Source organism: Muscardinus avellanarius (assembly GCF_963383645.1).
Source record: "Muscardinus avellanarius genome assembly, chromosome: 3".
Lineage (NCBI taxonomy): Eukaryota > Metazoa > Chordata > Mammalia > Rodentia > Gliridae > Muscardinus > Muscardinus avellanarius.
Genome location: NC_137788.1, coordinates 109,424,794 through 109,439,015, shown reverse-complemented (window position 1 = coordinate 109,439,015; position 14,222 = coordinate 109,424,794). Strand labels below are relative to the sequence as shown.

General features: G+C 49.7%; 1 protein-coding gene across 4 annotated transcripts; it reads left to right on the top strand.

The window, feature by feature from the left end:
- Positions 1-5,738: 5,738 nt before the first annotated feature.
- NR1I3 (nuclear receptor subfamily 1 group I member 3) lies at positions 5,739-13,802 on the top strand (the record flags this gene model as incomplete). 4 transcript variants are annotated; one of them, XM_080691145.1, is made up of 8 exons in its annotated part: positions 5,739-5,931; positions 6,621-6,751; positions 8,834-9,003; positions 9,163-9,302; positions 11,985-12,130; positions 12,209-12,325; positions 12,486-12,591; positions 13,673-13,802. In XM_080691145.1, exons 1-8 carry the CDS (start codon positions 5,801-5,803, stop codon positions 13,800-13,802), a joined length of 1,071 nt encoding a protein of 356 aa, XP_080547271.1. In that variant the 5' UTR covers positions 5,739-5,800. The 4 variants fall into 4 exon arrangements, with proteins under 4 accessions (XP_080547271.1, XP_080547270.1, XP_080547273.1 ...); XM_080691144.1 differs by having other exon boundaries at positions 12,471-12,591; XM_080691147.1 differs by lacking the exon at positions 12,209-12,325.
- Positions 13,803-14,222: the final 420 nt, after the last annotated feature.

Sequence of the window (14,222 nt, the reverse complement as noted above, 5' to 3'; positions counted from 1 at the left end):
CTTCGGGGGCGCGGGGACGGCGGCCGAGGGTCGCGGGGCTCCGAGGAGGAGGTGCGGAGACGACGGTGCTCCGCGGGCCGGGGTCCCTCCCAGACCCGTCCTGTCAAATCCACTCCGCGCGCCACCGCCAGCACCGGTTTTTATAGTGCGCTCGGGTCCCCGCCTCCTTCCAGCCCGACCAATAGGAGCGCCCTCGCTGCAGAGTGACAGCCGCTGCGGCCCAATGGCGGCGGGCGCAGAGGTCTGCTGCATTTCCAAACTAGGGTAGGACAGAGAGCGGGAAGGAGGGGGAGACCGTAGGGAGAAGAGAAGAGAGAAAATGAAGTAGTATACGACGGACGGAAGGAGAGAGTGTGTGAGTTTGGAAAAAAGAAGAAAGAACTAGGAGGAGGAAACCAGAGCGTAGGAGAAGCCAGGTGTGATAGGACCCACCTGTAGTCCCAGTATTTGGTAGGTGGATACAGGAGGATTGCGGTGTGTGTGTGTGTGTGTGTGTGTGTGTGTGTGTGTGTGTGTGTGTGCGCGCGCGCGTGCGTTATTGGGGATGGAACCCAGGGGCATTCGACCTCCGAGCTACACCCCCAGCCCTATTTTTGATTCTTTATTTTGAAACAGGGTCTCACTGGGTTGCAAAGGGCCTCATTAAGTAGCTGAGGCTGGCTGCTAACCGAGATCCTCCTGTCTCAGCCTCCCAAATGCTGGGATTACAAGCGTGCGCCGCCACGCCCGGTTTAGGATTGCAGGCTTGAGACCAGCTTCAGTGATCAGCGAGGCCCTCATCAACTGAGTGAGACCGTGTTGCAAACTAAAAAATAAACTAGGACTTGGGGTATAGCTCAGAGGTAGAATGCCCCTGGATTCAACCCCCAGTACCCCCTCAAAAAACAAAACAAAACAAAACCACTGAATGAAAGGGGTAAAGCCAAATTGTAGCCAATTAAGATTTAACAGTAGGCAAATAGAGGCCAGGCAGGGTGGCAGACACCTGTAATCTGAGTACATGGACAGTGCCTTGTGGCAAAGAATTACTCAGTCCTGCCTCTCACACACGGCAAATCAAAACCTCTCCAGTAAGATGCTGGTCTTGCTCCCCCAACAGTTAATTTGCAGCTGCGTATCCATTCCAGCTCAGTCTAACAATGTGCCCTCCACAGTGTCATGGCTAGGAAGCTACATTAAAAAAAAAAAAAAAAAAGCATGCCAGGAGTGGTAGTGTATGCTTGTGCTTGTAATCCCAGCACTTGGGAGGCTAAGAGGAGGATTGCAGGTTCCAGGACAGCCTCAGCAAAGAGTCTCATAAACCTAGAGAGACCCTGCTTCTAAATAAAAATAAGATAGTGTTGGGGGTGTAGCTCAGAGGTAGAAAGTCTATGGGGTCAATCCCCAGTGAAAGAGACAGACAGACAGACAGACAGACACACACACACACACACACACACACACACACACACTATTCAGGCATAGTGGTGCTTGCTGTAATCCCAGTGTTTAGGAGGCAGAGACAGGAGGATCCCAGGTTTGAGGACAGCCTCAGCAAGTAGTGAGACTGTTTGCAGTCATCTTAGCCCACACAAGAGGTCACCATTTTTGACTGGCTAAGTTGCAAAGGGCCTCATTAAGTAGCTGAGGCTGGCTGCGAACTGTACATGCCGAGTGGAAATTGTCTGCAAGCAGATTCGCTTCCCTGGACCTGATGGGACCACTAGGTGGACTTTGATGACCTGTTCTCCCAGAAACATGGAGCTTGCCCTCCCTGACCTGGCCCGAGCCTGCCTCTCCCTAAACCTGGCTTGACAGCCTCTTCTTTCCCTAAACCTGGTCTGTAGCCCTAAACTCACGACTGCCCTGACATTTACTCATTTTTAGAAATGCTTTGTTTAAACCCTCAATAAAAAAAGATGCTTATGGAAGGAAAAGCAGAAGCCTTTTGGCCTTCTCCCCAACTCCTCACATCTCAAAGATTATAATAACAATTTCTTCTAAAAATAATCATTTTGACTACGAGTCAGTTCATGGGAAAGACTTCTAATTAGCTGCAGCTTCAGCAGTAGCTTTCCATGGCAAGGACGCGGAACAAGGAGTGTCCACTACAGAGACTCTCATCAACCTAGCAAGAACCTGTTTCAAAGTGAAAAGAAAATCAGGCCACTGGGCATGGTGGCACACGCTTGTCATCCCAGCGTTCGGGAGGCTGAGACAGGAGGATCATGGTTCGCGGCCAGCCTCAGCTACTTAGTGAGGCCCTTTGCAACTAAGTGAGACCCGGTTTCAAAATAAAGAATCAAAAATAGGGCTGGGGGTGTGGCTCAGAGGTCGAATGCCCCTGGGTTCCATACCCAGTACTGCAAAACAAACAAACAAACAAACAAACAATCACTACAAGGGCCGGGGGTGTAGCTCAGAGGTAGAATGTCCCTGGATTCAGTCTCCAGTTCACAAAAAGAAAAAGGAAATATTAATTACTGTGAATCCCTGCCAGGCGTAGTGGTGCACACTTGTGATCCCAGTATTTGGGAGATTGAGAGAGGAGGATCCGGGTTCACGGCCAGTCTCAGCTACTTAGTGAGGCCCTCTACAACTCATTGAGACCCTGCTTCAAAATCAAGAATAAAAAAATGGGGCTGGGGGTATAGCTTGGAGGTAGAATTCCCCTAATTCCCCTGTGTTCTATCCCCAGTACCAAAAAAAAAAAAAAAGGAATCTTGCCAGAGTGACAGGACTGCAAAGGAAGATCAGTTACAAAGGACAGCAGCTAAACAGGAGTCGACCAGATGACACCTGGGAACGTACAAAGCTAGCAACCTGTCTGGCATGGAAGAGACGTCCATTAAATATTTACTGAATGCATGAGTGCCACAAATAACAGCATGCAACACCACACGGGAAGAGCCTGAGTTTGGAACTGGGCCTCCATTCCTCTCCTGGCCCGGTTAGTCAGGCCAGAAACATTCAGCACACGTTTCTGGAGTGTGTAGGTCCTAAGCATCCAGAAGTGAAAGGTGCGACCCCCTGACGTGGGCCACTCACTACTGATTGAGTCAGAAAGATACAGAACACAGTTCTGCAGTGTGATAATAAGTTCTGCAGCGTAATACAAAGCTGTGTGCAGAAGCAGGTGGCTCCAAACCACAGGCCCCGGCAGTGACCCAGAGGGACAGGACGACCAGGGTTGGAGAGCCGAGAGGTGATAGTGTTTGAGGTGGTTCCAACCAGACAAAATAACAGAGGCTGTTGAGCACAGCGTGTTCAGGGAGCGCTGAATGTTTAAGCACATCCAGAGCCAAGGTGTGACGTGCCAAGTCAGCGGGGAGAACCGGGAGGAAGAGAAAAGGCCCGAAGGATAGACGGGCTGGATCACGGAGGACTTCGTGTGACGGACCAAAGCGATTGGATTTTTTTTTTTTTTCCTCTGAAGGTGATGGAAAGCAAATGAATTTTAAGCAGGGGAGAGACATGATTGAATTTGCATTTTAGAAATGGCAACAGTAGAGCTGGGCGTGGCGGCACATGCCTGTAATCCCAGCATTTGGGAGGCTGAGACAGGAAGATCACAGGTTCACAGCCAGCCTCAGCGACTTAGCGAGGTCCTTTGCAACTCAGTGAGACCCTGTTTCAAAATAAAGAATAAAAAATCAGGCTGGGGCTGTAGCTCAGAGGTAGAATGCCCCTGGGTTCAATTCTCACTACCACACACATACATACAAAGAAAGAAATAGCAACAGCAGGGAAGATGGGTTAGGAGGAGATGAGTCTGGAAGTAGGGAGAATCGTGCAGTAGTCTACTGCAAGTCAGGTGTGGCAGTGCACACCTGTAGTTTCAGTACTTGGGAGGCTGAGGCAGGATGATCACAAGTCTGAGACCAGCCTGGGCAACCTAGAGACTCTTGTCTTAACATATAAAAAGGTCTGGGCAGGGAGGCACACACCTGCAATCCCAGGATTTGGGAAGGTGAGACAGGGTGATTGATGATTCTAACCTCAGCCTCAGCAGCCTGGCGAGCCCCTGCTTCAAAACAAAAAGTAAGAAAAAGGGCTAGGGATGAAGCTTGGAGGTAGAGTACCCCTGGTTCATTCCCCAGTACCACACATACAAAGAGTAAGTAAAAATAAAAAGGGAACCTGGAGTGGTGGCACACGCCTGAAATCCCAGTACTTGGGAGGCTGAGACAGGAGAATTGCAGGTTCAAAGTCAGCCTCAGCAACTTATTGAGACTCTCGGAAAGTTAGCAAGATCCTGTTCCCAAATAAAAACTAAAATAGCCGGGCATGGTGGCGCACACTTGTAATCCCCGGGCTTGGGAGGCGGAGACAGGAGGATGGCGCAGGTTCGAAGCCAGCCGCGCTGGCTTAAGAGACCCTGTTTTCAAATAAAATATAAAATAGGTCTGGGAGTGTAGCCCGGAGGTAGAAGGGTTCCATCTCCAGTACCACCAACCAATAAATAAATAAATAAATAAATAAATAAATAAATAAATAAAATAGGTCTGGGGGTGTAGCCCGGAGGTAGGAGGCTCCTGGATTCCACTCCCAGTATCACATACACACTCAAAAATAAATAAAAATAAAAAGGGCTGGGGGGTCACCAGATGTAGTGGTACACACTTGTAATTCCAGTACTTGGGAGGCTGAGACAGGAGGATCGCAGTTTTAAGGACAGCCTCAACAATGCAGTGAAACTCCCAGCAACCTAGTGAGACCCTGTTTCAAACTAAAAATAAAATAGGGCTGGGATGTGGCTCAGAGGTAGAACTCCCCTGGGTTCAATCCCCAGCACTAAATAAAATAAATAAATCAACAAATACAGGGGCTGGGGTGTAGCTCAGTGGTAGAGCAGCCTTTGGTTCCATCCTCAGTACTGACATCCTCAGGATTACTCAGTACATCCTCAGTCAATCAATCCGGTTTAATTTCCAGCCATCCCTAGTTAGGAAGCAGGACCCCTGCTAGCTCTCTGCATAGGCTTTTTTTTTTTTTTGCGGGGGGGTTACTAGGGATAGAACACAGGGGCATTCTACCTCCGAGCTACACCCCAGCCCTATATTTTAGTCTTTATTTTGAAACAGGGTCTCACTGAGTTGCAGAGGGCCTCACTGAGTAGCTGAGGCTGTCTTCCAACCATGATTCTCCTGTCTCAGCCTCCCGAATGATGGGATGACAAGAGTGCGCCACCATGCCTGGCTATCCCCAGACCTTCCAAATATTTTATTTTGAGAAAGGATCTCACTAAGTTTCCCAGACTGGCCTTGAACTTGCGATGTGCCTACCTTAGCTTCCCATGAAGAGGGTCCTTTCTCGCTCCTCCCACCTTGTCCAGGACCCCTGTAGCCTGTAGTGTCAGGAGGCCCCGCCCACGTGTCCCTCCCCATGTGCCACCAACCAGCACCTTTGGCATCCTGGGAAGCCTTCCACCCAGCCCTTTGCCCTGAGTCCAGAGTGTCTGTGCCCTAACCGCCTGGGGCACTGTGAGCACGGAGTCCACAGACAACAGACGTCCTTGTTTCCCAGGCAGCAGGGCCCTCGCAGACTCCTGGCAGCTCCCAACATCAGAGGCAGTGTGGACGTTTGGGAAGAGGCCTCCCACAGCAGAGTGTGTAGCTGCAGGAGCTGTGCCACCTGAGAGTAACAGGTAGGAACTCTGTTGCCGGCCTAGGACCACAGGCAAATTTCCCTTTCGGTATAGATGGTGGTGGGGCTCAGGTCTAGGGCAGGCTTGAGAAGAGTCTGTGCAGGAGGGAGACAGGAGGGCCAAGCATGGTCCAGCACTGACTGCCAGCCCACATCCTGCTTCCAGGGACCGGCGATGGCCACCCCAATACCTGAACCTGCATCCAACGGGGATGATGAGCCAAGGAGCTGTGCAGTGTGTGGGGATCGAGCCACGGGCTATCATTTCCATGCTCTGACTTGTGAGGGCTGCAAGGGTTTCTTCAGGTGAGATGCCCCTTCCCAAGAGAAGCAACCCCCAAACTCCTATCAGCCAGCCTTTAGACCCTGGCACATGTCCAAGTGTGTCCAGATGTTTCTGTATCAGAGTCTAATTTTTTTTTTTTTATATTGAGGATGGAACCCAGGGGCATTCTGCCTCTGGGCCACACACCCAGCCCTATTTTTTCTTCTTTATTTTGAAACAAGGTCTCACTGAGTTGCAAAGGGCCTCACTAAGTAGCTGAGGCTGGCCGCAAACCCAGATCCTCCTGTCTCAGCCTCCCAAGTGCTGGGATTACAAGAGTGCGCCACCACGCCTGGCTCTCAGAGTTTAATTTCCCTGGGGATAACACCCTGTATCACAACCCAGAAGAAACGGTGACATAATAGTAGAGAATGGGCTAAACACTGGTGCCATTCACACAGCCCTTCAGTAAAGGGTACTTGTTCCGCACCTACTTCCGCAAAGCCCCAAGCCGGCCTTACATCAACAAGACTTGCCTGGGTGCTTCTGCGTCCCCGTGAAAATGCTTGAGATATGCCATGCCCATGCACCCCTAAGACCTTTGGACGTGCCTCTGATTAGCCCGTGTTGCCAGATCCCTGAAGCTTCTAAGCCATATCTTAGCCCTTCCCACGCTTATCTTCCCGTTCACTGCCGTCCCAGGTTCTGAAAATGTCTCCGTTTCTCACAGGCGAACAGTGGGTAAGAGCACGGGGCTCACCTGCCCTTTTGCTGGAAGCTGTGAAGTCAGTAAGGCCCTGAGGCGCCACTGCCCCGCCTGCAGGCTGCGGAAGTGTCTGGACGTGGGCATGCGGCAAGACAGTGAGTTGGCCGTGCTGCCCACCAGGCCAGCGCGGTGGCCTCTGCTTCGGCTGCGTTCCCCATAAGCCGACTGGTAACTGATTTGACCATGCACACGGTGTCACTCCTCTGCTTAAAACCTCCAAGGCTCCCTGTCTCTCTCTTCTTATTTCTTATTTTGGGTACTAGGGACCAAACCCAGGGGCATTCTACCTCTAGGCAACACCCACACCCCTATTTTTTTTTTTTATTTTTAATCTTGAAAGGCAGTCTTGCTGCATTCTGAGGCTGGTCTCAACCCTGCGATGCTCCTGTCTCAGCCTCACAGATGTGCGATCAGTTTTAGATTAGATTAGCTAATGCTTTCTCTGTGATAGGTAGGTAATTATGCGCTGCTCCCACCAGATGGTGTAACTGGGGCTCTGGGAAGCCAACCTGCCCAGGTTCAGTTGGGCAAAAAGCTGTATTCAGACTCAGGTCTGTGACTCCCAGACTCTTTTTCCATGAAATCACACTTTTTTTTTTCTTCTTTTTTTAGCACTGGGAATTGAACCCAGGGGTATCCTACCTCGGAACTATAACCCCCAGGCCTATTTTTTTTTTAATTGGTGTGTGTGTGTGTGTGTGTGTGTGTGTGTGTGTGTGTGTGTGTTAGTGGAGATTAAACCCAGGGGCATTCTACCTTTAAGCTATACCCCCCAGCCCAATTTTATTTCCTCTTCGAAAACAGGGTCTTGCTAGGTTGTTGAGAGTCTCACTACTCACTGAGGCTGTCCTTGGACCTGCGATCCTCCTTGCTCAGCCTCCCAAGAACGGGGATTTACAAGCATGCACCACCTCACCCAGCTTGGATTAATAATTTGAATGGACGGTTGGGAGTGATGGAATCTGTGGGAAGTGGGGCCTAGCGGAGGAGGTAAGTCTCTGTGAGAGTGCCCCGGGCGGGTCTGTCCTCACTCTGGCCCCTTCCTCTTTCTCTCTGGGTGATGGGTGACAGGAAATGGAGGGAGCAGCTCTCCTCTGACGCGCCCTTTCACCCGATACTCTGCCTCAGGCCCACCATGGACCGACCTCCGTAACTCACGCCCACAGTCAGCCTTCCCTCCTCTCAGTGGCTCTTAGGAGTCATTTCCGTCACAGGTGAAAAGCAAAGACAACATCATGCCAACGTTAGGCCATGTCTTGGACATTAAGATATCCAGTATGCCCCTCCTGAAGCCAGACGGCTCCTTATACCTTGCCTGCTTGATTCCCACCCTCTCCTTCTTCCCCGACAAGCACTGTTTTCTGCTACAGCATCTCACAGGTTAATGCTGAGGTTGGTGAAAATGTTCAGGGAGCCGGGCGTGGTGGCATGTACCTGTACTGTGGGAGGCTGCGACAGGAGGACTGGGGGTTTGAGGATGGCCTCAACAACTTAGCAAGACTCTCATCAACCTCGCAAGACCGGGTTTCAAGAAATAAGAAAAAAATAGATGCATGATAGAACAACATACTTGATTGCCCATACAAATAATACTTGATATTTTAATATACTTTACCCTCTTAAATTATGTAGGGGTAACATTTACTAGGTGAGTATTCCTAATTGGAAATCAAATTTCTTGCTAAAGAGAAAAACACAAAAGCATAATAAAGTAAAAGGGCAGTAATATCTTAAAAAAAAAAAAGAAAAAGAAAAAGAAAACTGGGCTGGGAGCTAGGTGTGGTGCTGCACACTTACAATCCCAGTACTTGGGAGGCTGAGACAGGAGGATCGCAGGTTTTTGGCCGACCTCAGCTACTTAGCGAGGTGCTCCACAACTTTTTGAGACCCCTGTTTCAAAAATAGAGAATAAAAAATATGACGAGGGGTTGGAGCTTGGAGGTAGAATGCCCCTGGGTTCAAAAAAAAGGGCTGAGGATGGATGAAGCTCAGAGGTAGAATGCCCCCGAATTCAAACCCCAGTACTCCCCCGACACACACACAAAAAGAAAGTATGCAGGCATTCCCTGCCACCTGGAGTAGCTGCCCTGTGCGGGGTGGCAGAGGCCCAGCTCCGGGGCTGGCAGGAAAGTGTCCTGCTGGTCTCAACAGCTGCCACCCCACCCCCGCCTGTGCAGTGATATTGTCAGCAGAAGCCCTGGCGTTGCGGAGAGCAAAGCGGGCCCAGCGACGGGCCCAGCAGGTGCCTGTACAGCTGAGCGCAGAGCAGAAAAGACTGGTCCAGACCCTCCTGGGGGCCCACATGCGGCATGTGGGCCCCATGTTTGACCACTTTGTGCAGTTCAAGGTGAGCACTTACAGAATCGGGGCTGGAAAGGAACCCCAAGGGAAGTGGCCAAGGGACAGGCTGTGTGCCACACGCCCCTGAACCCAGGTGCCTGAGCACAGAGCCCTTCCCAGGCAGAGTAGAGCCCGCCGGGGCCTGCTCACATCCCGACCTCCACAGCCGCCGGCCTACCTGTTCATCCACCACCAGCCCTTGCCCACCCTGACCCCAGTGCTGCCCTTGCTCACACACATCGCAGACATCAACACCTTCATGATGCAGCAGATTATCAAGTTCACCAAGGAGCTGCCCCGCTTCCGGTGAGTGGCCGTCCACGTCCTCCAGGCCCCAAACCACACACCGTTGGCACCACCACCCCTCCAAAATGGCCCTGCTCAAATTAACAGACCCCTCAGCCGTCTCTGGATGTGGTGGCATACACCTGTAATCCTAGTACTTAGGAAGCTGAAAAGGAGGATCACAGGTTTAAGGATAGTCTTAGCAACAAACCGAGGCCCTCAGCAACCTAGTAAGACCCCGTTTCAAAACAAAACAAAATTAAATCAAGTATGGTGGCACATGTCTATAATCTCAATATCTGGGAGGCTGAGACAGGAAGAGTGTAGGTTTGAGGACGGCCTCACAAGCAGTGAGCCTCTCATAAACCTAGCAAGATCCTGTTTCAAAATAAAAATAAAACAGGATTGGGGTGTAGCTTGGAGGTAGAATACCCCTGAGTCCAACTCCCATTATCAAAAAAAGCAAAGAAGCAAACCCAACCCAAAAGGTCTGGGGTATAACGGGATAGAATGTCCCTGGGTTCAATCCCCAGCACCATACACACCCCCACACACAAAAATTCCCAACTTTGTTTTCAAATGGGTCAATAAGGACTCCTCTCTCTCTGAAGTTCAGGCTTGAATATAAAGTGTCCTTGTAGCCAGCTGTGGTGACATATGCTTGTAATCCTAGCACTTGGGAGGCTGAGACAGGAGGATCACAGGTTGGCAGCCAGCTCAGCTACTTAGTGAGGCTCTCTGCAACTTAGTGAGACCCTGTTTCAAAATAAAGAAAAAAGCCGGGCGTGGTGGCACACGCTTGTAATCCCTGCGCTTGGGAGGCTGAGACAGGAGGATCGCATGGGTTCGAAGCCAGCCTCAGCTACTTAGTGAGGCTCTCAGCAACTTAGTGAGACCCTGTTTCCAAATAAAATATAAAAAATGTCTGGGAGTATAGCCCGGAGGTAGAAAGCCTCTGGGTTCCACCCCCAGTCCCACCAAAAAAAAAAAAAAAAAAAAAAAGTCAAAATAAAGAAAAAAATAGGGCTGGACATTTAGCGAGAAGGTAGAATGCCCCTGGGTTCAACCCCCATGGGGCACTGCAAATAAATAAATAAATAAATAAATAAATAAATAAATAAATAAACAAATAAATAAGCAAGCTGAGTGTGGTGGTGCACTCTTGTAATCCCAGTATTTGGGTGGATGAGACAGGAGGATCGCAGGTTTGCAGCCAGCCTCAGCTACTTAGTAAGGCTCTCAGCAACTTAGTGAGACCCTGTTTCCAAATAATATGTATGTATGTATGTATATATATATATATATATATATATATATATATACACACATATATATGTAGCCTGGAGTTAGAAAGCCCCTGAGTTTCATCCCCAGCACCATAATAAATAAATAAATAAATATAAAAAATAAAGTGTTCTTGTTACCAACCTAGGCACCCATTACTAGGACAAATAGGTAAAGAAAATGTAGTATGCCGGGCGTGGTGGCGCACGCTTGTAATCCCTGCGCTTGGGAGGCGGAGACAGGAGGATCGCGCAGGTTCGAAGCCAGCCGCGCTGGCGTAAGAGACCCTGTTTCAAAAATATAAAATAGGTCTGGGAGTGTAGCCCGGAGGAAGAAGGGCTTCCAGGAATCCCAGTACCACCAAAAAAAAAAAAAAAAATGTAGTATGTGCACACAGTGGACTTTTGCTCAGCCATAAAAAACAAAATATTGTCATTTGCAGAAAAATGGATGAAACTAGAGAATTTTAGGCTAAGTGAGATCAGCCAGTCTCAGAAAACTCAACAGTCTGTGTTTTCTCTCATATGTGAAAGCCAGAGAGAAACTCTGAAAGCAAAGGGACCTGGCTCGGATTACTGAGGGAGGGGCCAGAGAGTAGAGGAAGGGATGTGGGAGGGAAAACAGAGGAGGCGGGAGTGCTCAAGTAACCCTTGTCCCTGCAGGGAGCCATCACCAACCATCTTACATGGGGAGGGAGGCGGGGAGTGGAGCAGGGTGAGAAGGGAACACACCAAATGCTGTGTGGGTATGTTTGTGCCACATCGTATGATTACAGTGCTCCTATACAGCGTAAAAAAATTTAAAATATAAAAATTTAAAATATAAAATATATATTTATATATAATATATAAATATATTTATATATATTTGTATTTATTTATATATTTATATAATATATAAAATATAAATTTATATATTAAAAATATATAAATTTAAAATATAAAAAAACAAAAGGTGCAGCCAAGCGTGGTGGTGCACACTTGTGATCCCAGCATTTGGGAGGCCGAGACAGGAAGATCCGGGTTCGCAGACAGCCTCTGCTAGTAAGGCTCTTCGCAACTCAGTGAGACCCTGTTTCAAAATAAAGAATAAAAAATAGGGCTGGGGGTGTAGCTCAGAGGTAGAATGCCCCTGGATTCCATCCCTAGTACTGCAAAAAAAAAAAAACTTTAAAAAGCGCTGCTTGGTATGAAGGTGCATGCCCGTAATCCCAGCACTTGGGAGGCAGAGACAGGAAGGATCACAGGCTCTAAGCCAGCCCCGATAACTTAGAGAGGTTCCCAGCATCCTAGAGAGACCCTTTTTCAAAATAAAAAATTAAACAGGGCAGGATGCCCTCAGAGGTGGAATGCCCCTGTGCCCCATCCCTAGCACCATAAAATAAGTAAGTAGGAGTGCCCTTGCTTTCTGCTCCCTCAGGTCCCTGCCCATGGAGGACCAGATCTCCCTCCTCAAGGGAGCCGCTGTGGAAATCTGCCACATCGCCCTCAACACCACTTTCTGTCTCCAAACACAAAACTTCCTCTGTGGGCCTCTTTGCTACACGAAGGAAGATGCGGCCCATGGTGAGAGGGAGACACGCGTCCTCGTGGTACGGGGCATGGCGGTGGCCTGCAGGCACCTAAGCCGCATTTCTCCCACAGTGGGGTTCCAGGAAGAGTTTCTGCAGCTGACTTTTCGCTTCCACGGTACACTGAAGAGCCTGCAGCTTCAGGAGCCTGAGTACGTGCTCATGGCGGCCATGGCTCTCTTTTCTCCTGGTGAGCATCCCCCAAAGCCCAGAGACCTTGCCACCTCTGTCCAAACTCGGCTCCTCCAGTCCCCCCACCCCCAGCCAGAGTCTCTACCATCTGCGGGTGGCCCCTGGGGCACCAGGCTCCTGTTCCTCTCCCCCATCCTTCCCAGCTCTCCATCTTGCAGACAGGCCTGGAGTTACACAGAGAGACGAGATTGATCAGCTGCAAGAGGAGATGGCTCTGACTCTGGACAGCTATATCAAAGAACAGCAGCCAGGGTCCCGGAATCGGTAGGAAGACTGGGGGCCCAAAGGGTGACCGGGGAGGACGGGGTTAGAGAAACACTGAGCTCAGCAAAAATGTTTCCTACTGTCTTTTCCTTTGGGAAACCAGATCTCTTGGTGGATCTGGTCCTTCCCTCTGAGCATCCCCACTGCAGAGATCCAGTATCCAAATTGCTATCGTAGCCAGGTGTGATAATGCACATCTATAATCCCACTGCTTGAGAGGCTAAGAGGAGGATCACAAGTCTGAGACCAGCCTCAGAAACATAGCAAGACTCTCAGGAACCTAGTGAGACCGTTTCAAAACAAAAAAAATAATAAAAAGGGCTGGGAGTGTAACTTGGAGGTAGAATGCCCCTGGGTTCAATCCCCAAGACCAAAACCAAAACCAAAACCAAACTGTTCTTATTGCTGTTTCATCCCACTTTTTCTGGATAATTTATTATTATCATTATTGTTGTTATTCAGTCGAGACGCAAAGTAGTAGCTCATAGGCCCTGTGTAGTAGCATTCCTGAGATTGATGACATCCATCACCTCTGCACTCCAACTTCTTCAAACTAAAGTAGACCACGGAGAGTCTCATTCACCCTTCTTCCTTGGCCCTTTTCCTCTTCTCCACGGGGCCAGTCCCTTGGAGTTTTTATTTCCCCTGAAGTTATGGTCATTCACAGTTTCCTGGCCAAAGCCAGTCTCTGGCTCAACAGTCCATGATCTGTTTGGGCTCAGAAGTGTGGACCACTTCTCTTCTTGCTTGTTCCTCACTGAGTCAGTAGACTAGAAAGGTAATGCTTTAGGCCACAGACCAACAGGCCCACCTGCTAGAACTGGATCTCGAAGGCCAGACCCTCGGATTCTACAGTTACAGTTGTGGACAAGTCTCGGGCACTCAGAAATACCAGGCAGGATGAGAGAAGACGGTGCCTTTTGAAACTCTTGATCAGTCTGTCACACCAGAACATGATTTTCTATAACGTCCACACCGAGCTTCGCTGTAGGCAACGGAGGGGACCAGGGCCTCCGGCTGAACCTCGCACCTGCCTTACTTCTCTCCTCTCTCCCTTGTGATCTCATTACTTCCTCAAAAGGTTTCTGTATGCAAAGCTGCTGAGCCTGTTGGCTGAGCTCCGGAGCATTAACAGTGCATTCTGGTACCAGATCCAGCGCATCCAAGGACTCTCCGCCATGATGCCGCTTCTCCAGGAAATCTGTAGCTGAGGCCGGGACTGGTCTTCCCCAGCCCGCTGGGACGCGTTGGACTGGAGAGGGAAAAGTCGGGACCAGGAGTGGAGCCCAGTGTTCTCAATGAAAGACTAAAGCAATAACTGCCTCTTCATGCAGTCATGGGCTAGTCAAGGGAGACCGTGGGGACAAGTCGTCCTCTGGAAGCACAGAAGAGGAGGAAGGCAGGCTCAAGGGTGCGAGAGCAAAGCTCCCTCTGGGAATGGGTAGCCCTCCACTTTCTGAGGTGAAAATATAGCCCTTCAGCCCTACTTTTCCAGCCTCCAGAGGCCCTGGGGTGAGAAAACAGGACGGGAGCTAATCCCAGACAGATCTTTCTGCTCTGAAGAGGAAGGACTTAGGAGCTTCCATCCAAAGGAAAACAAAGAGGAAGTGAGGGAGGAGACTCATCCAGAC